Genomic DNA, 24,702 nt, shown 5'->3' with positions numbered 1-24,702 from the left:
TATCTCTTGTAGCTCTCTGTTTGAGGCTTGCTTCTCCCATGGCTACTGATGTAGGCATCACGTTGCCTCATGTTTCTTAGCATCTTTCCATACCTTTGTTAAACTTGGCAGATTGTGCAAGTTGAGTGGGTCATCTCCTCACGGCCAGGACTCTGGTTACCACAGATATAGAGGAAGACACTTCCCTGGGCATCTTAGAAGCCAGAATCATTTTTCCTGCAGTAAACTTGATAGATCTGCTTGAGGAATGTGCCTCTGGGTAACTCTGCCTGGAGACAGCACAGGGGCTCCATCCTTTTCTCTCTGGGGACTATTTATGACTTAAGTAAAATTGGTAGTCTTAAAGTGTATTCTTCAATGACAGCAAGCGTCTTAGCTATGAGGTTTTTTTTTTTTTTTTTCTTTCACTTTCTGACTTGATAACAGTATGGACAGTGCTTTGCTTCTGCTTGCACCAAGATGCAGCCACCACACTGCCTGAGGATGTTAGAAGGCAGGGTGAGAGAGCCAGACTGCAACAAGCCTTTAAGTCGTAATAAAATTACTGTTATTGAAGAACTGGCATTGAGACAGTTCTGGGGAGAGCAGCCTCAAGCTACAGCAAATGAGAGTTATCCTAATTCTTTCGTGAGTCTAACACTGATGTAGTTTAACTCCTCTTTCGACAGTTGAGTTATTTAGTTGTCTGCTTTAGGAATTAATTTTGGAATGACATCTGTAGCACCAGGGAGGACTGTTGAATTTCTTGCACCAAAATAGAAATCCTATCTCAAGTGTCATTTGATGACAAGGGTAATTAACCTGGATCACACATCAGCTGTACCAGCAAACATGACAGTCCTAGAATTGTTTGGAGATTAAAGTGAAAGTGTCAGTAGCAAGTAAGACAGAACATCATATATTTTCACACGAGCTTTGCCTGCTTAACAAGTAGGTAGCAAATGGGCTTCTACATGAGGACTCTGCTTGCCCCTGGACATGGCTGGACCTGCCTGCTTCTGTCCAAGCCTTGGTGAGCCAAGCCTTCTGTTTAATCTCACCTAACACAGATGCTGATTCTTTTCTCCCCAGCTTCTCCTTTCACTAACTGTTCATCTCTCATGCACATGACGTCACACCCCCTAGGCCACATGCCCTAGGAGATCATGGAAAAAATGGTGCCCATGAAACACAATTGTCATACATTATATATCTTAAAACATTCAGAGTTTGGAAATACAAACATTATAAATCCCAACTTCTGGCTATTTTTAAGCAATGAGATGATTTGAGAAAAGCCGGCCCTTTAGTGTGGCGATACTTGCCTTTGATGAGGGGATCTGTAGGACACCATGGTGTCCCCTAGTCAGCCTCCCTCACTTGTGTGACCCACCTGCCCTGTAGCTCTCTGCCTTGGCACCTGCCAAATGCTTTGATTCTAGGCACCAAAGGTGAATAAACTGATCATTCATTTTTCATCACTGACAAAAGAAACCCCAAACTTTAAGAGGCCAGGGAAGGTGTCCATCTGTCTGGATATGTCCCCAGTGTTTTATAAGTGTTTATTGAATTAATTGGGAATTCTGTTTAGAAGATGAATCTGGTAATGGTCTGCAGGATGCTCAAAGGAACATGCTAAACAGTGGGGTAAGCCTATAACTTGAGGGCTGAAAACAGAGTGGGGTGCAGAGGACATTAGACAAGATGGGACCATGAGACACAACTTAAATAAAAGTCCATTGGACTGAAAGCCTGATGGAATATGAAGGAGAAAAAGAAAGGATGGTTTTGGAGCCTTAGGGTGTAACAATGTGAGGCTGGAGAGATGGCTCAGCAGTTAAGAGTGCTTGTTCGCTCATGATGCCTGAAGTTCAGACCTCAGCAGCCACATCAGACAGCTCACAAACACCCGTAGCTCTCGGGCCCAAGGATCCAGGGCCCTCTTCTGGTCCCTAAAGAGTGGGCATGTGCGCATGCATGCATGCATGCACACACACACCCATGTACATATACTCAGACAGACACGCAAACATAGAAACACATACCCCCACACACTAAATCTTTAATAAATAAACTGAAGTAACCAAGCTTTATGGCTTGTGGGTAGAAGCCACAGGAAGCCTTTGCTATCCCAGGCCTCTTTGGATGTGAAGGGAATCTGAGGCTTGATTATTTATAATGCATAAGTGCTAATGGCTGTTTTCACCACTTACTCCCTGTGTTTTAACCCCAGAGCAAAGACCATCAAGAATACAGTCTCTGTGAACTTGGAACTAACAGCAGAAGAATGGAAGAAGAAATACGAAAAAGAGAAAGAGAAGAACAAGGCCCTGAAGAGCGTCATCCAGCACCTGGAGATGGAGCTGAACAGGTGGAGGAACGGTGAGAGCGAGCGGAGCGGGGAGGAGCAGGATGCCTTCTCCTTCCTGTGACTGTCGGCATCTTGGGAGCCTCTTGGGAAAGGGGGTGATTGTGGATTTAAGCATTCCCAATCCCCGTGCTGATGAGTGGTTTATTATTTCCCATTACTAATATGTTTTGTTGTGCCTAGGCACCAATCCACACCTCATTTCATCCTGTGGCCTGTGCACAGTGGTGTGGACAAGGTGGCCTCAATCAGTCAGTCAATCTCTTTGAGTGTGTGTGCGTGCATGTGTGTATAGAGGGATGCGCATGTGTGGGGAGGGGTTCATGTTAGAGTGTATATGTGTGTGGAAGGCTGCATGTGTATGGGGAGGTGTCTGTGTGTGTGTAGAAGCATGTGTATGAGCATTCATGTGTATACACATATATGTAGAAGCTAGAGACTAGGTATGGGTATTATGTCCAGGGAAATTATTCATCTCCTTTGTCACAGGGTTTTTCGTTTGCCAATAGCTCCCTATTAGGCTAGAGCTAGTGAGGCCTCCATGGATCAGCCTCTTTCCACCTCCTCAGCTCTGGGGTTAGGAGCACATGCCTGGCATCTTATGTGTGTGTGTGGGACGGAACTCAGTTCCTTGTACTGAGCATCAAATGCTTTCCCGGGAGAGCAGTTCCCAGCCTGACCGCAGTCTGCTCCTGATGCTCTGCTTTCTGCATGCTCCTGTCCTTCACTTTGTCTATGTCCCTGGCTTGGTGTTTACAGAGCAGCTTTTGAGAGTTTGCTTTGACTAATACAGATTGCTTTAGCTAAACGAAAAATAGGATTTGTTTCAGTCTTGCCATTTGTTTGTGGTTAAAAGTCACCTCTGGCAAGAACTGGCCTTGTATGACCCGCCTCGCTGTATAGTTCTTCAGAGTGAGATGTAGTGGGCTAAAAAACAAAAACAAAAACAGAAACAAAAAACCCTTTTCTAAAGTGGACTCTGACAGGCCTGCTTCATGACTAGCTTTTTTCTCCCCCTTTTCAAACAGTTTCTTTGGTTTGTTCTATAGGAGAAAATATCTCAGAGAGCTGGCGTGCAGCGGGTGGGTGGCTTGTGGGGGAGGTGTCAGGAGTGGCTTCCAGATCCCAGGGCAGACACATTATTTTGGTGACTTTAGCATGATGACGGAACGCAGACGATAGCAGTCTGTTTTAATCTGGAAGTAAGGCAGGTTGGAGCTGTGTCACAGGATGGGAAGAGCTGGAAGTCACTTGTTCCTTTGCTTCCGTGGGGTGTGTATTTCCGCAGTTACTGCAGCCTGTGGCGGCTCCAGAGTGGGAGCCTGGGGGTTGCTGAGCAGGTCTGGAAGAAGCACGCCTGTTTGCAATTGTGCAGTGAGCTGGAAGGCAGTTGCTGGTGACGGTACTCGCTGATGCTTCTTGCTAGTAAGGATTGTGTATCAGCGAGCTACTTATTTAATTGAAAAGCAATTACGTGGCAAACAAGAATTCAAGAGAGGATCAAAAACTGACCTAGTAGCCTGAATAGTAGGAATTACATCTTTGCAGAAGCGTTTCTAGCTACACATGTGTTTCAAAAGCTGCTAGAATAATTGAATAACTCAGCACCTGCACTGGGTAACGGTTCCGTGGAGTTCGGCAGGAGCAGAGGAGTGGGGAGTGTAGAAAGCGAGATGGGAGGTGGCTGTGGGAAGCGGTGTGGTATTTCTGGAATCCTTTTGGGTCAGTTCTCTGTTGGATGACTGGGTCATTTAGTAAAAGCCCTTTAGTGAAGGGTTGGCTCGCTGGCCTTAGCAGCATTGTGAGTTGGACAATGACCTTGTTGTTTTAATCATTTCCCATCTTTTGCCTAACTCTGGCAGTCGAGTGCTCCATCTCATATCCAGTGCCACACTGTGGAATCTGCCCTGCCTCGTTTGTCTGACATCCAGCATGCATAGCATCTTTTGGGGGTCCTGTATCCCCTTCTTGGTCTCTGCATGTACCATCACTTTAACTGGATGTCCCACTTCATCAGCACTGCAAATCTTTAGAAAGTATGATTTCTGTGTGTTTTGGTGAGATCCTACATAAATCCTTAAGCTACATAATTTGGGAAAAGTAAGGCATAGTTTTTTTTTTTTTTTTGTATATAATAGAAAAGAGAGTGTTTGCCCAGAGGTTTTATATTGGGTGCTTGACCTCTTTGAGAAGCCAGTGAGGGCTTCCATGAATAAGCAACATAGAGAATGGACCGGCGAGAGCAGTTAGCTGGGTGAAACAAGAGATATAAAGTGGTGTGCAAGCTTCCTGTGGAAGGAACCGAATTGACGGTGAAACAGGGTGGGGCGTCTGGGATGGGAAGCAGTGGCCATGGGTCAGCTCAGGCAGGTTGATAGAGGAATTGTTCTTGAAGCTAACTTCTGGCCATTACCCAGAAAGCAATGAGAAGCCACTTAGCGACTGAACCCTGAAGAAGAGTGGCATTTTTGAAGGTCTCTTGGTGGTTCTGGAGAAAGGACTGGAGTAGGCAGAAGAAGATGAGGTAGACATCCGTGGGCAAGGAGAGGGCAGCTGAGTTGAGAGACGGGAGGTTGACTAACCAGGTATAGGAATAGACATTTGCAGGCTTTGGTGAGGACCAGCCATGCAGGGAGGATGGCGTCTAGGTGGTTCTGAGGGTTTTGTCTTGGCTCAGTTGGCTGGGAAGGCAGAACCATTCCTTTAGACTAGAAATAGAGAAGAACCAGACTGGGGAGTAGTGAGGTGAGGCGGAAGCCTGGGGTGCCCGAGAACATCCAGGGAAGAGTCGCATAAGAAGGTAGGTCTGAGGGTCTGGAGTTTTAGGGACTTTGTGACCTGCAGAAGAAAACGAGTATTTCTCATCTTTGGTAGTGGCTGAAGGCAGAGGTGGAGAGGCAAGGCCCCTATAGGAGATATAGTAGAGTAGGAGAGAGAAAGTGGAGATTGACAGCTCCACCCCCCCCCCCCACAGCCTGTGGCCTTGTAACCACTGGGCAGCTGAGATGGGAGGTATTCTATAGAGTACCTTGTCTTCCAAGCTAATATTTATATTTTAAAGGTGACTTTTCTAGAGGCACAGGTTCTTAAGTGCAGAGAATGTAGGCGGATGGCAACTGTAGGAGAAAAGGGAGTAGTGAGGGAGAGGGAAGAGCCTGGTGTGGCCTTAGGACGACCCACTTGGAAGTGTGGCACTGCACCAGTGATTAACTGAACATCATGTGATGTGTTGGTGCATACCACATGTACAACAAGCCAAGGCCAGGCTTTGTCCTCTGCCCAGGTCAGTCCTTTCTGTCGTCACTGCTGTTACACGTGAGGCTGGCACTTGTGATGGCGTGCAGGCCAATCAGATGCGTGAGGAAGGTGCCACCCCATAGAGGGAATGGGTTGGAAGCCCTTTGTACCTGAGTCCTGAGGCATGGTAGCCACACGGAGAAGAAAGCTGGGATGGAGACAGTGTCAGCTCTGCCTACTCATCTCAGAATGGCAGGATATTGCCAGGTTCCTTTTGAAATATGGAATACGCGCATTGGATCTAAAGTTCTAGGAGCTACTTAATTCACTTCAGCATTCCCTGGGTATTGATATTTCCATGTTGGCATCTAAACAAGTTCTAGGAGCCCTGACAGTGTATGCATTCCCTGGGAAATATAGTGCTTCCCTTGCATGGTGTGCTCATAAGGAAAAGCTTCATTGCTCTATTCGAGCCACGGGAGAGCAAGGAAGAAGTGTGCATACATATACGCCTGTGAATGCTTGGACTGTCTCCCTTTGCTGTCATAGAGAACACAGTGGCGGTACAAGGCAGGAGGAAACTGCAAATCAGGTGTGGACAGATAAAAGGATAAACAAGGACACAAGTCTAATCCAGTTGGTAATGACAGGTGATGCAGGACACTACCAAAGAAAGATGCATGCCCTACTATATGCCTAGATGCTGATCTAAGGTCTAACCCCTCCTACCTCCACCTGGACCAATTTTCAACCTTAGAAGCTTGATTGATACTATACATTGAAAGTTTATGTTCCCTTCAAGACACATGTTGAAATCACCATTCCTGGGGTGATGGTATTGGTGAGTGGTTTCTTTGAGAGCTGTCCTAGTTAGGATTTCTAGTGCTGTGATGAAACACCATAACCAAAAGCAACCAGGGGAGGAAAAGGTTTATTTGCCTTATACTTTCACATTGTAGTTCATCACTGAAGGGAGTCAGGGCAGGAGCTCAGTCAAGCAGGGCAGGAATCTGGATGTAGGAGCTGATGCAGAGGCCATGGAGGGATGCTGCTTACTGGCTTGCTCCCTGTGGCTTGCGCGTCTTGCTTATATAACCCAGGACCAGCAGCCCAAGGGGGCTCCTCCCACATTAATTACTAATTTAGAAAATGTCCTATAGTCTCGCCTGAAGCCTTTTCTTATGAAGGCATTTTCTCAGTTGACATTAGCCCATGTCAAGGTGACATAGAGCCAACCAGCACAGGAGGTGACTGTTGCCTTTGTGCTTCCCATGAGATAAAAGGAGGTGCCACCTGCAAACCCAGAAGAGCTCCCCCAGTCCATCCACGAACAGAGCTGTGTTGTTACCACTCTGGCCCAAGACTTCTAGCTTCCAAGATAAAAGAAATGTATCTGTTGCTTAGAAGATCCCATCCTGTGGTACTGTGTCACAGTAGCCCCGAGTGACTAAGATGGCAGCCCCTTCAGAACTGCAAGCTGGGCAGTTGTCCCTGCATGCATAGTTGGGCCTTGATTCTCAGAGGAGGACCTATGACTTGGAACATGTATTCTACAAGCCTGGCTCCTGTTGGCATTGCTGCTGAGGCACGCTAGCTCTGTACACACGCATGGTGTGCATAGTGACCTAAGGAGAGGCCACACCTTTTGTTATTTGTTTAATTTTATTTATTTATTTATTTATTTATTTATTTATTTATTTATTTATAATTAGACAGGGGTTCTCTGTGTAGCCTTGACTGGCCTCCAAGGCTGTAGAGTAGGCTGGCCTTGCACTCACACAGATTCGCCTGCTTCTGCCTCCTTGAGTGCTGGGATTCAAGGCGTGCACCACCACACCTGGCCACCACCTTCTTTTTTTTTTTATTAAGGAAGGAATGAGGAGAGCCACCTCATTATCATGGCTTCATTCTCCAGTGAACCAGGCGTTGTCCTCAGCTTGCAACCAGCAGCAGCAGCAGCAACCAGCCCCGCCCAGCTTAACTGGGAAGGAAGCCTGAGAAGAGTTAAAGGAGACGCAGGGTCCAAAGTGTGTCTGAGCACAGGGCTGAAGTGGGGACCAGAGGATAGACCCTTTCCAGATATTGTTTTCCCTCATCATTTTGAAGATTTGGAGGGTCAGGATAGAAGTGGAGGTAACATGATTTGTGTGGCCTAGTCTGGGAAAGACAGGGTACTTTGTTGTATGATAGATAAAGTCCGAGTTTAGTCCCTGGGGTAGAAGGAGAGAACCGGCCCTGTGGATTATGCTCCCCCTCCACATGTGTGCCATGACACATATGTGTGGTCGTACACTAAATAAACACATAAATGTAAATTTTAAAATAAATCAAGTTCTGGCATCATAGCTCACACCTGTACTCCCAGCATTCTAGAGGCAGAGGTAAGAAGGTTCCATGTTAAAGCTAGTCTGGGCCACCAAAAGACCCTGCCTCAAAAGGAGTCATGAAAGAGGATACAAAGCTATTTCTTTCTACTTTCAACTCCATTTTTTTAAAAAAAGAACTTCATGGATATGTGAATAAAAATGTGATTTCTAAGAACAAGAATAGTTATTACTGCCAAACTTAAAATTTAAAAATTACATGTATTTATTTTATGTGTGTACGTACGTGCATACATGCCACGCTTCACCTGTGGGTGTCATAGGACAGCATTCAGGTGTTAGTTCTCTTCTTCTGCCATGTGGGACTGAACTCAGGTGACAAGGCTTTGCAGCAGGCATCTTTACATGCTAAGCCATATTGTTGGCCCCTAAACCGAAATTTTTACAGGGGTTCATGTCAAGGAAAAAAAAAAAAAAAAAAAAGACTCCCAACTCCCGGTGTCAGGATAGCAGGGAAACGGCAGTCTGGTGTGTCTGCTAACTAACTAGGTTAGGGTATGGTGGGTTTCCGTGTGTGTTGTCTGTGGAAATCACGCTGGTTAGTGCTTCCTTTTGTTTGGTTTCCTTTTTCTTTTTTTAAATATATTTTATTGATTTATTCATATTACATCTCAATTGTTATCCCATCCCTTGTATCCTCCCATTCCTACCCCCTTCCCATTTTCCCCTTACTCCCTTCCCCTACGACTGTAACTGAGGGGGACCTCTTCCCCCTCTATATGATCATAGGGTATCAAGTCCCTTCTTGGTAGCCTGCTATCCTTCCTCTGAGTGCCCACCAGGCCTCCCCATCCAGGGGATGTGGTCAAATACGGGACACCAGAGTTCGTGTGAAAGTCAGACGCCACTCTCCACTCAACTGTGAAGTGTTGCCCAGGCTGGCTTTGACCTTTGGGCCTCCTGCCTCGGCCTGCCAAGTGCTGGAATTTCAGGAGTGGACCACTCTGCCTGTTGAGATTTGCTTTTTCAACATTAAGCCTGTGGCGGATGCTGGGCCACTCTTGGAGCCATCAGTGTGAGCTCACAGGAATTAGCATTTCAGTCAAGATGTTTAATTTGCCTGGTCCTCTTTCTTCCTTTGCAAGAGCGGCTACACTAATAGAAATACTAACTGCTCAGCAACCCACGTAGCCTATTCAAAAGGCCACGAGTGTAAAGAGGGCGCAGGATCAGGCTGGCCGGTCCGGTAGGGCATCGCTCTAGACAGGATTGGAGGATGCAGAAGCTGCTTACAGTATTTTTAAGACTGAGGGTGAAGAATGCTATTTTTATGCAAAACAGTCTCACAAAGGAATGATTTTTTTTTTTTAACTTCACATTTATATAATGACACCTTGTAGCCAGATGCTCTTGCCCATCTGGCAACTTAAAGATTTCCTTTAAGTGCCTTTGGTACAGAAATTGCTCACCGTTAGGGTCGCCACTAGGCCTGTTTAATTGGTATTCAAACAAAACACTTCATTTGCCAGATCTACAGTGGGTTCTGGTGGAAGCTGTGAGTGACCTGCAAATCCCTGCCCTGGAGTGGCTGAGAAAATGCAATTACCTCTCTGTGCTCTCTGGAGGCTTCAGGGACTCAACTTAGGAAAGGAGTAACTAGCTTGTTGCTATTTCATGTGTGAAATTTTAATGATTTCCTGGCAGCCTAATGGTATTCCTAAAGAGAAAAAAGAAGAAGAAGAAGAAGAAGAACCAAATAAACACATTTTAGAATTTTTAACTAATGGACCAAATGAGATTTTTTTTGTTGTTGTTAGTCTGCCATTCTCATCCATCAATGGATTTCCATTTTTGCTGAAATGTTGTTCATGCTCTCTAAGGGTTTTCGTTTTATAATTAGAAGGTTCTGCAAGCCTTACAGGTATGCTCCGAGTGAATGCTTCTGTGTAAACACAAATCTCCTTAGTCCTTAGAGGTAATTACAGCTGACAATAGTAAATGCCAGGATGCTTATTTAAAGAAGGGAGGCCTTTCAGCTTAGAGAACCAGACGGTTTTTTTCCCCCAAGGTTAGAAGCTCCTCTATAGGCGGCAGACACAAGCCTTGTGGGCTGGACTAAAAGAAATCTGCTTTTAATAAAGCAGAGAGAAAATAAAAATTGCTGCTAACCTTCACTTGGTGGTCTTTCTCCCTGGCTGATTGCAAGGCATTAGCCCTCCAGGGTTGGCTTGCCGCTCCCCTCCCTTACCGTCAGTTATTCTGTACTCATCTCGCGAAGTACACTGCAGTGCAGGGAATATTCTCGCTTAACACGGTGAGATTGCCATGGAGACGGATTGCCTGGTGTCAGCTCTTGCACTGAGTTGGGAATTTACAGTCCCTCGACATCTTTGTGAGTTGGATGGGGAGTTGCCAGGGTCGCTTCTGGAAGCCATTCCACTGGTCCTTTGAAGGGCAGCAAGCGATGTTTGGAAACCCTCTGGTTCCTCGCTGCCAGGAGCTCTGCAGCGTTGGCTTCTGCCTGTGGCTGCCTTGTTCAGCCCCATCTGCATGGCTGCTGCTGAAAAAAAAAAAACCAAAAACAAACAAACAAACAAACAAACAAAACAAAAAACAAAAAACAAAACCCTTGCCTGCCTGCCTGACCTTTAGAATATGAACTGGCAGGAGCTTGCTGTTCACACATAGCTTTGTGGGAGACGTGTTGACGCTTTGATTCAGAGGGCTCCTCATGAGAAACCAGAAAGGCTGCTGTGGGTTTCAAACGCTGTTTTAATAATGATTAAAAAAAAAAAAAAAGTAAGCTGGAGATGGACTTGTATAACTCTTCAGTGGTTTACTTTTTAAAAGACCTCTTGGCCACATGGGCATTTTGGAGATGCTAGAAAAATTAACTCAGAATAAGGAAAAATAACTGAACTACCAAGCACCTGAAGTCGCCCACTCGTTAGGGAAACAGAGGGAGTAGAAGGTGGGCTTCAGATCGTGATGCCAGCCGTGCTTGTGACACCTACTGCCTTTGTGCATCTTCAGAACAATTCTGTGATGAAAGCAGTGTTGCTTCCTCTTTTATTTTATTTTTATTTTTATTTTTAAACAAAAAACAAATGACGGGGCTAAGCAGGGTACATACCTGTGATTAACTTGCCTTCAGAATCTTGTTGTGGCACTGGAGATGTTTGTGAGTCTGTTCATCATTTCAGGAGGCCCATAGCAGTACTGTCAGCTTGCTGGTCCTCTGTAGCCTGGGACGCCACCCACCCTCGCTAATGCTGTCATTCCTCTTGACAGCTTTTGGGGGAATCAGATCTGTGACTTTTGGTTTGAGCAGGTCACTTGTAGGTCACAGGAGTTAATCTCTGGCCTCTGCCTACCCAGATTAATTTTTTTTTTTTTTTAAAGGGAAGCCCTTAGTTCACCTAGCCTACAGATATCATTGCCTGTCCAGCCATTTGGAACCAAAGCACACAGGGAATGCATTTCTTCCACATGCTTGTGGATCTTATCCCTTTCCCTGCAGTGAGTGTGTCTGTGGATAACACGGTCGTGCTTGGCTGGCTTCTGGGCCAGTGCAGTTAAGAATTTCACCCTCAGCATGTTGAAGCAGGGAAGGTTAAGTTCGCAGTGTACTAGATTCCTGTGTTTGCCAGATTTTTACAAGCTATTCCTGAAAAATCCAAATGTCGTCAGTGGCGGATTCTCAGGAGGAACAGGATTAGGAAGGAGGAAGAGGTTCTGATCTATGCTGTGCGTTGCCTGAGTTGTCTGAGGGCGTATTCAGAATTATCTGTGTGGTTAGAAGTTATCGGGCTGTGTCTTCATCCATCCACTCACCCACACATCTGTCCATTCATCCGTCGAGTCATCTGTCTCGCTGCTCTCCTAGCTCACGGGTTTAACAGGCGGTAGAGACTATAGCTCGGTTAATTGTATGAGATCGCTCCTCACACTAAGGTTGCTGATGACTGCTTTAAGTCAGGGATTGGAGCTAAGTGATATACTGATCTGGTTCGGGTTCAGCTTAAAGGTTACCGTGATCCAGTCTGATTTCAGGTCAATAGTTTCAGAAAAGCACTTGCAAATAGTCTGTAGTCCAGTTGAAAGGGGAAGGTAGCGGGGCTTTGGTTTACACGAGGTGAGGCGTGGGTTCTCTAGGGTTTGTTTCACGTTGCTGTTTCGGATGGAACTGATGAAGCAATAGCGAAATCGTGGTGTTAGCTCCACTTACCCAGAAGGCTGCACATAGGCAGTGAAGCCAAGACATCCTGGCATTTCGCTTATACCGAGATATCGTGCACTGTGTTCAGGTGGGTTCCCTGAGGCATGAAATATACCATACCATTCATGAAAGTGCAGATTAAGATCTCAGTTCTTCGGTCTTGGTCCCCACTTTTGGCTCAGAGCGGTTTTTCTGTGAAATGTTTGCAGAACTGTTGTCATGGACTGAGACGCTGAGAGAGGCCTGGGATGTCCTGATGGTTGGGGGCTGGAGTTGCTGGTAAACACTGTCGTGGAGAAGGGTCTTTGGCGTGGGGTTGCTGTCCAAGAAGACAGCTGAAAGATGGAGTCGGGCCATGCAGTTTCCATGGGATCTGTTTCCTGCATTCCATCTTTGCATGATGATTTTCCTGTTGGGGCAACCCTTAGCTCCCCCCCTCTACGCCCCCATTAGCACTGTCAAGTTGAGCAGTGCTTCCTTTGAAGGCCCAGCAAACTCTTTTCTGGAGGCTGAGAAGTGGTGTGTAGATTCTAGATTGGCTGCCTTTTCTTTTCTTGGGACTACCTGACATCACAAGAAATTATTCTATTTGAACTCTCCAGCAGAGCCAATTAATTCAGGCTTCCTGGGGGAGAGTGTGGTGGTGGACAGCGTGATTGTGCAGGGCTTGCGCAATCCTTGAGTCCAGGCTGCCCTGACTTCCTCCCATTGGCTCCCTAGACTCTCAGATTGGCAGAACTGGGGTCCCACAGCTTTCTGGTTAAATAGTGGCACTGTGTTTCTTGCTTTGGCTATTTCTACTAATGACACAGTAACATAATTAATTGGTAATTAGGGTGCCTCAGAGATCTATTTCCCTTTGAGTCGGTGACTAGAGAGAATATGATTCTAATAAGTGCTAACATATTTCTCCACAAAAGGAAAATGTGTGCAGAGCTCCCAGGCAGTGCTGGGGTAGATCAGTAACCAGTCTGTGACTAGTGGAGCCATTTCCTCTCCGCCATGCATCCTTGGTCTGGCATTGGGCAACTAGCTGTACCTTTCTTCCTAAATAGAAAGGACAGAGTTTGGCACTACACAAGGACTCTATTGTGTCTGCTGTGTATTTGTCACTGGAATGACTGGTTTTTGAAGTCTTCCTGGTGGGTTGCGTGCTTGATTTCTTTAGTTAGTCCTCAGCACCCCGCTCTGCTGTGTTTCCTCAGGGGAAGCTGTGCCTGAGGATGAACAGATCAGTGCCAAGGACCAGAAGAACCTGGAACCCTGTGACAACACACCCATTATAGACAACATCACGCCTGTTGTTGTCGGCATCTCTGCTGAGAAGGAGAAGTACGACGAGGAGATCTCCAGTCTTTACCGGCAGCTAGATGATAAGGTCTGTGGTTCAGGGCAGGAGCCCCGTCTCTGTCTGCGGGCCCTCAAAGACTCCGCTCGGTCCCAGTGGGCCAGTTGAAGAGATAAGCTATCTCCTAATGCTAGAGATAAGTAAGAGGAAAACTTGACACATGGTGCCACATCAGGGGGAAGGAATGCGTCAGGGCCTCCGTGAGCCCAACTCCATCTTCAGGGCACAGACCTGAGCAGTAGCTTTAAATAGGGGAGGCATTGGGGCAACAGGCAAGAGGTACACATAATGAAAGCCGTTCCGGTCAAGGTGTGGCCGTTGTCTCAGTTTTGGTTCTGCAGGATGCTTCCAAGAGGTACTGCCTGTGAGCACGAGTCAGTTCCTAGTTGCTGAGAGCTCTCATTTGAAGACTGATCCCACCCTGTGCTAACATGTTTGCAGAGCTCTGCTGATAATGGGATCCAGGGGCGCTGCAAGTTTAGGTTAGTGACTGCAGACATTCAGGTACCCTTGAGGGAAGCCAGGACACTGGCAAACCGATGGTAAAATGCCTCTGTCACTTTCATCTTTTTTAGTCTTGGAGAGGGATGAGATAGGTTAAGTATCATGGGGTTTTTCCAGTAGACCCTCCTTGAATGATTAACACGCTTCTGTGCAGAGTTCCTCAGATAAAAGTAAAGAGAGATACAAGATGGAGATCGAGATGATAGGCTTTTATCCTGCCTTTACTTGCCTTGTGGGGCCAGTGCTTTTCTCTAAAAGCAACTCCCGTGTCTCTATTTTATATATCAGCCAGAGGTTGATAGCTCTCGCTCTAGTACAAAGACGGAAGGTGGCAGGCGCGCTCAGCCCCCTGGAGCTGAGGTAGGCTGCAGACCACTGTGGGTGTCGATCTTCCTGGTACTCCTTGTCTAGCTTGTGGGAGTAGAAAACGTCACAGAAGTTTGGCTAGAAAAGCCAGGTAGGTTGGTCTAGACAGACAAGTCCTCAAATCTAGAAATCTGTCTACGTGGATTACTCCAGGAGAGTGGAAGCTACCTGAGTGTGCTCGGCTGTGTGTGTCTCTTTCCTCCTCTGTGCGCCTCCCTTTCTTCTTGGGAAAGTCAACAGCAGCCCCTCTAGGGACAAGGAAGGTGACTCCTACGACTCAAGTGTGCCTTTAATCACATTTGTCTAAGGCCCTGGGCTCCAGACATAATCACAGGAAAGACTGATAGCCTTTCTACTTGTGAAGCTCCTTTCAAAGGGAGATCGTTGAGTAATGTAGTTTGACCAAGTGAGTTGGGGACATTTAAACTTACAATAAACTGTTAGGGCTGACATGGTCACATAACTGAAGAATAGAAAAAGACGACTCCTTGAACAGTATGTATCACTTATCCACAGCAAAGGTCCAGTTAGGAACCCCAAAGGCCCAGAAACTAAATCGGTATGTCATGTGATCCTGGCATATTGCTCTTGGGATACCCTAGGCTCTTTTAGCTCATTGCATCAAGGTTGCTGATATTTTCAGGCTGGTTTAATCTTTTCTGTGGTGGTTTGGCTCAGGTGCTATGGGGACACCTCTGGCCTGTATGTAATAGCTTTGTTCTGGGAGTGTCACCATTAATCTTACAGGGCTCTGTCTTTGGGATAAAGCCTGGAGTCTGGTCTCACCCTCGCAAGCTGAATGTGACTGGTTGCTTTGGTGACTCACCTTCCGCTAGTTTGTGGTTCTGGGAGTTACGTAACACCCAAACATTACAGCAGAGTCACCCTACTTCTCCGAAAACACATCTGATAAAATATCCATACCCATGAGAACTGCGTACTTTGCCCTGCGTGCTCTGGCTGTACTCTCCCCACCCCACTCCCTTTTTTAAAAACCTGGGTAGTATAGTCAACACTTCCATGCAAAAATAGTTTAGTAGTAAGTGAAGAGTTCATGCCAATGTCTTGATTTCTCCAAAGAAGTGCTATTGTTTTAAACAGTGAAGAAAACCCATATGTGACCTCCTCCTCACCTACAGATGCCCTCATGTACAGATGCCTTGGGTGGCAGATCAGAATTGGTTCTGTGATGCTGAGAGATAAGGGAGAGAACAGGGCAGAGAGGCGATGCCCCAGAGGGCTCATGGTCTGCTCAACTTTTGTTTACCCATTTGTGAGCTGCTTGTTCGTATCCTATCAGCTGTCATTTTTATGTGTCCACTTCAAACTCTAGAAGATAGCTCTGTGTTTCTGGTGATTTAGGTGTTTAGATACTTTGAGAATGCATGAATTGGGGCAGTGTCTTCTTGGATTATTGAGTGGTAGACCTGGAAATGTGTGGGATGACGTGAGGCATGAGCAGGGGGGTCTCATGTCTGAAGTTCTCACAGCCTATAGGTGGCAGAGCAAGAATGAGTTCCCATAGCTCGCCACCTTGAGCCCCACACTACTTTCATTTTGGCCTTAGCCCTTTAACGAAGGATCTGGTCATTCTCAGTAAATCTTTTTAGGACACAGTGGGAGAAAGAGTACGCAGTTTCTCCAATTCCCTTTGTGTGGTTCCTCATGGGTTTGAGGAAAGAGGAACCCAAGGTCCAGATACTTGATGGAAAAGCATGCACTATGCAGCAGACCCGTGGCTTGATGGTAAGAGGCCAGGGAAGGTGCCCCTGTGTGCCTGTATGGTGCTCTCATCTGTAACAGGGCTCACAGTGTCCTCAAGGACTGCAATGGGGATCAAAAGTCATTAGGACATAACAGCTCCCAGGTTTCTCATCAGTCTTCTGCTGTGCTTGATGGAGAAGACACATCTTATGGGGACGTGAGAAGAGTGTTAGCACGATTAGGGGGCTGGGTTATAGCATAAACATTTTGATGTTGGCCCTGTCTTTCCCATCGGAGGAAGTACGCTCACGAGCTGTAAGTCGATCACACACTGTACTAATGACTGTTTAGCAAGAACATCTCTGAATTGGTGACTTTTTGACAACTGAGGTGACTGCATTATTTCATGTATAAGACAAACCCACTACAAAATTAATTTTTTGAAAAGTGCTTTGAAATCTGTTATCACAGTGAGAGCATGCTTAAAGTTGTCCTTAAGAGGTACACTTGACACGCAGAGAACAGCACACCTTATTCAGAAAGGCGTAGGAAATTAAAATGAAATCAGGACAGACAACACTAATTCCTCAGAAAGTAGCCTTCATAAAGGGCAAATCTACTTCGGGAACTGTCTCTAGTCCTGATTTGCTCTTTAATGGAGTCCCGTTTTCATCCTTCCCCAATGGTTTTTCATCACGTCTTAGCTTGTCCCCTGTCAGGGAGGAGGGCTGCATCTGCAGGCTTTGCCAAGAATAACGTATGAGAATGCAAGGCACCTCACCTCTCCCCTTCTTTTTTCTGTCACTTGGGGGTAGTTGTGGGTTTTGGGGTGTTTGGGGTAGGGGGGTGGTGTTTTTTGTTTGTTTGTTTTGTTTTCACCTGGGGGAAGAGATGAGGTTGGACTTCCTGCACCTTTTCTGTTAAGCTGTTCACTCTTCTCATGCTGAGGAGCAGAAATATAAAATTGGTCCATGCAACTCACATGCTAAATGTATGAAGTTGAGGGAAAACATGTCCCACAAAATAGAGTTAGCTGGGGAGGTACCAATTCTTGGCAGTTTCCCTGTGCTGTAATTTCCCTAATTCTTCTGCCAGAAATCTGAGTTGGGAGGGAATAATCAGTATTTCATACAGCCGCTGGAGAAACCCTGGCGCACAAAGTTCAGGGAAAATGGGCTTTCTGAGCCTAGGAGTGAGACCAAGTGTGTAGGACCAAAGACACAGGATTAGGGTGTGCAGAGCTGTGCTACAGACATGAGGATGCTGGTGCTCTTTGAAGGGGTACTAGCTATACCCTCCCCTAACTCTATGCCAGTGCTGACATAGACTCCAGCACACGTGATGTGGATATCTGTAGGAAACGGGTTCTGTGGCCGGGTCCTGTCATTCACCCCTCTCACCTCACCTCTGAAACAGACCCAGAGTGCAGGAGAGGGTTTTTTAGTTGGGGGGAAAACCCACAGAGGTAGGACCTGGCACAAAGACAGTGTAATACACTGAACTGGATTTGACTGCTTGGGGTGCCTCCCGAGACAGGTTATCGCTTAGGATTTATAACTGAAGGAGGGGTAAGCCTGAAGCCTGTTGTCATTTTTCACAGACTATACTTGATGTTGCATTTGAAATCATGAAAGCAGAGCAGAAAGGCCACCTTGGTTAGCTGACAAGCCTGCTGCCTGTCCTTCATTGGGGGCGGCTTGCTGGTGGTGGGGGGTGGGGGATGGGGCTGTATTCTTGCTTTCTCAGCAGCAACACCTAGTGGCGAGGAAGAGAGTAGCAGCTTGGAATGAGGCATTCCTGCCTGCACACCAGTGGCTGCAGGCCTTGTTTCCTTGTCTTGTCTCTCAATTGACAAGACTATTGGTTGCCAATCAAGAGGGCTGTCCATTGATACCAAAGAGCAAACCTCAAGCAGGCACTAGTTTTTCTTCTGTGTTAACAGGTGTGGTGTGGGACTAGTGACTTGGCAGATGTGCTAACAGCCCTGTCTGTTAGCATCTTTGTTTGGGGAAAGGATGTCTCCAGAGTCCCTTTCAGTTCCGAAGTACCAGACCTCTGATTTCTGGATGGGCAGGATTTGAGTTCATTAGGTAGATACTACATTTCCTAGAAAGAAAGTTGGTGAAGAAATACCCTAGGAACGGTCTCCTGGTGGCCTTTCCCCCACCTAATGTGTGTTACTCAGGACTGGCCTCTTGGTGTCTGATTCTGGGAGGGAAACCAGGATATCGAAACTGGCAAAACTAACCAAACATTAAAAATGATGTTTCATTTCAGGATGATGAAATTAACCAGCAGAGCCAGCTGGCTGAAAAGCTAAAGCAACAGATGTTGGATCAGGATGAGGTAAAGAGCACAATAAATTCTTTTTTAATGAAGATTTTTTTAAAATTAGTTTTTGTTGTTACTATTAGCCATGAAATATAATTTGCAAATAGCTTTTTTTCAAAACCTTAAACAGGCTGTGGTGTGGAAATAGTGATCCTTCCTTCCTGTCACTTGGCAAAGTGGAGAACTCTTGGTAGCCAAAGGTTGATTTTGGCTGTGTTTAGAAAACAAGTGCGCGGCTGCTTAGTACTCTGAGGCCTATGGAGTTACTCGGTGCTACACTTAGCCCCGGGAGGGAAGGGTGGTTCTTGCTCAGTCCCAGCATAGCCGCACGGCGCTATTTTAGGATACGTCACCTCTGCAGATGAACTGCCTCATGTAAACAGAATGGGTTCCATACAACAGTGTAATGCACTTTGTTTATCTTCACCCCGTTATCCCCTCCTGTCTCACTTTCCTCTCCTACTGCTCTGCTTCCTTTTCCAAGCCCTCTAGAGTCCACATAGAACAGAAAGCACATGACATTTGACCTCCTGAATCTGGCTTATTTTGCTTAACATGATGATGTCTCAGATCTCTTTCTACAAATGACATAATCTCTTATTTATTACTAATTAGAACTTCATTGTGTGTATTTACGTATCCGTCATCATCATCTGTCTCTCATTATCTGTATACCCATCATATATCTACCTGCTATTGATTTGTCCATCTTCCTTCCACCCAGTCTGCCTCCCTCTCATATTTTCTCTGCCTAGTCATCTGTTAATGGACACCCAGGCTGGCTCTATATCCTGGTATCCTGGCTATTACAAAAGTCTGCTTTTGTGTTTTGGCATAGACCGCGCTCTCCTGCTGTCCTCCAGGAAAAACAAAACCAAAAGTAGATCAGAGAGGGAAAGCCAAGTGGGGCTGCAGTGCTGTTACTATACATTTGGTTCACTAAAAAGGAGGTCAACTGCTTTCAGTCTGCTGCTGCCCGCATTCAGTTCTGCCGTAATGTCTTCATCGCACTGTGCTCCCATACAAACAGGAACTCAAGCAAAGCACAGCCAGCCGATCTACCAAACCTAGATAATTAGAATTCTCTTGCTGAGAATGCCTAAGTATTTTTCTCTTTTGTGCTTTAAAGGTGCTTTTCGATTCACTGCCAACGTGCTGTTGATTGCCTCATATGGTGACGGCAGGTGGCAGAGACTGATGTCCTGGTCACAGCTCCACACACGCGGGAATAACTGTCCCTGCGACCATTTCCTTCCTCTTTGCTTCCCATCATCTTTCCAATGTAATGACTGTGATTTTTGCAAGGAGAGAGTCTGCGCCTTTGGTGTCACGTGAACCGCATCTAATGGTTCCTATCTTAGCTGTGGTTGAGGCCACTTGCCTATGGCTTTGTTCTCTGCATCCATCTCCAATGTGGTACAGCTGCCTCGGATCAATTCCTTTTGTTCATGTTCAAACTATAACATTTTCTTCCCTGCAAAGCAATAAATGTTCATTTTAGGGGAATAAGAAAATAACAATGGTAAGAAAGCTAAATAAAACACCCATGAGCCCAGGAGCTCATGTTAGCGTGTGTTCGTATTGGGGGTATAGGCTTCCATACACTTCTGATATACAATAAGGAAAATGACTTCACTTTAAGTACTGTTTTGATGATTTTAAAATCAACTTAACATACAATATGAAATCATGGCACTGTTTTCAAAAGATCTGCCAGTATAGTCATGGGCAATCGTTTTCCCATCTTTTGTATAACATGAAAGAGCCAACTAGCTATATGTGTGTGTGTGTGTGTGTGTGTGTGTGTCTGTGTGTGTGTGTGTATCTTTGACTTAAGCATAAAATTCTCACGCTTAATACAAAAAGAAGAGAAAAGATTTTTGGAATAATATTTGAAAACATATTTAGCATTTGTAATATACAGTGAGAGTTCCCTACAGCCTGAGCACTCCCAACCTCTCCTCCTGTATCTTGTTTTAAATTGCTTTACGTGAGTAGAGCACAAGTCATTGACATAATTAGTGGATTCACCATGCCTGCTCATTTCCCCAGCTTCTAGCTTCCACGAGAAGGGACTACGAGAAGATTCAGGAGGAGCTGACACGCCTCCAGATTGAAAACGAGGCAGCCAAAGATGAGGTGAAGGAAGTTCTCCAGGCCCTGGAGGAGCTGGCTGTCAATTACGATCAGAAGTCACAGGAAGTGGAGGACAAGACCAGGGCCAATGAGCAGCTGACGGATGAGTTGGCCCAGAAAACGGTTGGAGCAATAGTGTTAATGGGGGCGGGACTTCCTTGTTGACAGACTTATATAGGAAGGCAGTTGGCTGTAAGACTCAGATTGCTCTCTGAGGCCTCAACCACAGTCCTTCACCATAAACTGCCTGTGACAGCTGTTTACACCCAGGAAACCGATAACCATTGTCAAGAATGCTTTCCAGAAATAGCCTAACGTGGATTCTAGATCCAGGGAATGCTCAGTGAAAAATTTGACTTTATGACTCTTTGGCCTCAGGCAAGATGTTTAAACATCTGGAGGGTTCGTGGCTTTAACTATCCAAATGGCAGTAATGTGCTTGTGTGTGTGTCATAGTTACGATGACCAATGCAGGCTCACTCAAAGGGGACACCTACTCCACTTCAGCTCACGGTTTTCCGGGGTTTATACAGCTCGTCCTTTGTGTTTCGTGCTTCTTAACGTCAGACAAGATTTTCCATAGTATGTTTCTCATTTTGTGTCAAACAAGCTATCATCCAGCTGCCTTAATAATACTGTTTTTAGAAAACTGTAGCGGCTAACTGCAAATGCCTTTGAATTAACTTGCAAGGCCCCGGGAGTAGAGGACTTGCACCTGCGCTGGCTGAGCTAGTACCAAGATGTTAAAAGAGGGGCCTGTTCCATGGCTGTGAGCTAGGAGCATGCTGCTTCTCCCGGTAACAAACACGGGAGGGTAGAAAAGAGGCTAATTTGATGAAGCTTGGTGAGGAAATAGAGCTTTCTCTGCTTACGGAGAGGCCTGCTATGGAACTTGAGTGACATGGAAGAATGACAGTATTTATTCTGGCTTCCCGAGGAGTGGGCAGTGTTCTGCGTTGTTCTCTGTGCTCATTAACGCTCGTCTGGGCTGCTGATTCCAGACCCGTTACTCAGGGGGTTTGGAAGTTACCCGGGGGGCAATTTTTGTTTGAGAAAGGAGCTGGGGATCCTGAACTAGAACAAGGGGGCTGAGACAACACGCGGTGAGTTGGAAAACGTGACTGAGCACTATTAACACCAGGGCCTCTTTTCGTGCCAGTGTGTGCATGTGGAGGTCAGGGGTCAGCCTCCAGCATCTGGCCTTGGTTTTTTAGACAGTCTCATTCTTCTGGAGGTCACTGAGTATGCTAGACCGGCTGTCCAGTGGGCTGTAGGACTCCGTCCCAGCCCTGGGACAGCAAGTGTGCACCACCAGACCCAGATATTTTTATCCCGTTGCCAGGAATCAAACTCTGATCCTCAGGCTTATGCAGCGAGCTCCTTAGTGACTGAGCTATCTCTCTAGCCCTGTATTTCTTCAAAAGTCCGTATTAGGTTTTATTTAATTTTGTGTTTGTGCACTGTGGTGCAGGGGTGAAAGTCAGAGGACGGTTTGCTGGAGTCAGCTCTTGTCTTTACCCACTGAGTCATCTTCTGAGCCCTGGATTCACTTTTAGTAACGCACTCTGCTGACGTAGGTATTGCCAACTAGAACACACCTGGTTGTACAAGATAGTATCTGCCCATTAAGTTCCTCTACCAGAGAGCCAAGTGCGGAGCCGCAGCTGGCCTTCCGAGTTCTCCTCCATGGAGATGAGAGGAATGATCGAAGAGTCCGGTCTGCCGTGGGCTGTTGAGCTCTGCAGGCCGCAGGTAGGACATTCACGGGCCACGCCAGTCACTTGCGGTTGAATTTCTTTTCCAGACAACGCTGACAAGCACACAGCGAGAGCTGAGTCAGCTACAAGAGCTTAGTAACCACCAGAAGAAGAGAGCCACCGAGATCCTGAACCTGCTGTTGAAGGATCTGGGGGAGATCGGTGGAATCATCGGCACCAACGACGTGAAGACTGTGAGCCAGACTTCTGTTCTCTCGTCCTACTCTGTCTGGTGTGATCCAGTCAGGCTTCGCGGCCCTCGAGGGCTGGCGCTGTGCGCTGCACGCATGGCATGCTGGGAAATATGGAAGGCAGGAAAAGAAGAGTTGGCCCATGGATGGGGGGGGGGGTGGGGGGGGGGGAGGGGTGGAGGAGAGGAGCAATTTGTCTTTCAGACGTGGGGAGCATCTTCCAGTCTTGGTTGCTTTTGTGTGACTTGGGTTTTTTTCCCCCCTCAGCCTTACTTGCAGTGTCGCCACATTGGGGCTCAGCTGGGGGAAGCTGCAGGCCAGGTCTCAGTTGTCTTCCCTTTTAAGAACCCAATGTGGTGAGCATTCTCCAGCCAAAGAGGAGGGCTTGGGAAAGCTTCCAGCTGAAAGTCATAGGCAGCTAACAGTGGCTTAAAGAGCAAACCACACGTAATTATCTGCAACAGGAGAAGCCAGGCGCCTTGTTAGTCAGTGTGATGTGCATCACCTGGGGCTAATTAGCAGTATGGACCCCAGGCTGACCTCAGACCTCCTGAAGCCGAATCTTCCTTTTAATAAGATTCTCCAGCTGACTCGTGGCTTATTAAAGCCGGAGAAACAAATTTTGTTTCATTGAAGTGGCTCAGTAATACAGAGGACCCGGCCATTGTGTTTCCTTGCTGGCTGCCCTTAGCCTGTCTCATTTTCATATCTTTAAGCATTTGCCTCATGTAGCAAGATCACTGCCGTTATCACCAAGAGTCGGATCTTCACTCAACTACATCCGAGGCAGGGTGGGCTCCCACACTGACTACTTTTACCCAGGAGGGAACGATGTGCCAGAAACCCCAATAGATGTAGCCTGTACTTGCTCTATGGAGCATCCCAAAGGAAAATAAGATTACCATGATGGCGTATAGCCGGGAGTTATGCACACTGCTGTTCCTGAGGACGAGGAAGTGAGAAAGTGAGAGAGATGGAGGGTGGTCTGCGATTGCCTCGGAGCTGGGGTGAGAAGGAAAGGAGAGAAAAAGAATGTTACCAGCCAAGAACAACAGTGATTGGCCACAGTACGGGTTGTTGTCATAAACCAGAAAAAAATAAGATTGAGAATTATGAAAACAGCTCTCACGGGGTAAACATTAGGTGGAGTCAGCTCCACACTTTTGAAGTGTACTGTGGGATTGTGTTCTGGGGATGGCGATGACCCCCAAAGCCTGTCACTCACTCCCAATGCTGGCACCTCACAGTTTGGATAAGCCTAGCTCTCCAGTGACAAAGTATCTTGAACTGAGGAGTTTTGAGCTTGTGGATGACACTAGGCGGGACAATGGTGTCTCTTGACTTGCTGCTCAGGAAAACAAAATCTTTTGCATGTAAGCATTTTACGTTTACTCAATGATCCTTCACAGAGTTGGCAGTGGCTAAACACTGGGAGCCCCCAGTCATTTCTGGGAAACAGGAAACACCTGGGCAGTGCCGCACGGTAGGCTGAGCAGCTAGCCGAGTGTTCCTGAGTCCCCATGAGTGAAAGATGCAGCATTTTCAGGCCCTGCCAAGCTAATCTGTTAATCCCAGCTTGGCTACTCTGTCAGAGGGGAGGTTTTTTTTAGAGCTACGTGTTGATGTTGAGCGGTGCAATTTTGACATGGGGCCTGATTAAAGGCCTCACAGGACCAAGTGGAGCTGACTTAGGGGAAGTTTGGCACCTCCTGCTGCTAACAATAAGGAAAGACATTTTATGCTAAGTGCTAGCATGGAGCTGATGAACAGGCTAATGAAAGCAAAGCTTGTCTGTGCTTTGCCATTAACGGTCCTTCCTGCTGGAAATCAGAAGCATGATTGAAAGCATTTTAAAATACTTAATTGGATGTTTGGAGATTATTTTTAGGTTCCGGACACTGGGTGCCCTAGTTAGTGTCATTGATGACTCTCACTTATGGATCCTGGTACTCTCAGAGAACCTTGTTCTGTGCCAATGACCAAGGCTGCAAGTGTTTTCCACTCAGTGTTGCATTATGGGAGGGATGGGGTAAGAAGCAGTGTTGGGGGTGCAAGTCCCCAGCAGTCACAAACCCAGCTTGAGCTTAGCAAGGGCCTACCTCCATGGAAGGGAGTCACAGATGATAATTGTAGCTTTCCCCACCGTTAACTTAGTGTCGTGCAGGAGTCACTGTTAAATACTGTTGAATTCTTACAAGGTTAAAACCACAGCAGCCATGCAGAACTGTGTACTTCATA

General features: G+C 46.5%; 1 protein-coding gene across 1 annotated transcript in view; it reads left to right on the top strand.

The window, feature by feature from the left end:
• Kif5c (kinesin family member 5C) overlaps positions 1-24,702 on the top strand; it is a 148,933-nt gene that overhangs the window by 82,796 nt on the left and 41,435 nt on the right. Inside the window, exons 11-15 of the mRNA XM_051166227.1 lie at positions 2,213-2,361; positions 13,333-13,505; positions 18,327-18,395; positions 20,433-20,639; positions 22,321-22,467. Of these exons, the coding sequence (XP_051022184.1) occupies positions 2,213-2,361; positions 13,333-13,505; positions 18,327-18,395; positions 20,433-20,639; positions 22,321-22,467 (745 nt within the window). The remainder of the gene's footprint in view (positions 1-2,212; positions 2,362-13,332; positions 13,506-18,326; positions 18,396-20,432; positions 20,640-22,320; positions 22,468-24,702) is intronic.

The sequence above is a fragment of the Acomys russatus genome, chromosome 24 (assembly GCF_903995435.1).
Source record: "Acomys russatus chromosome 24, mAcoRus1.1, whole genome shotgun sequence".
NCBI lineage: Eukaryota > Metazoa > Chordata > Mammalia > Rodentia > Muridae > Acomys > Acomys russatus.
Note: the sequence above shows the minus strand (reverse complement) of the source record. Positions and strands in the feature narration are given on the sequence as shown.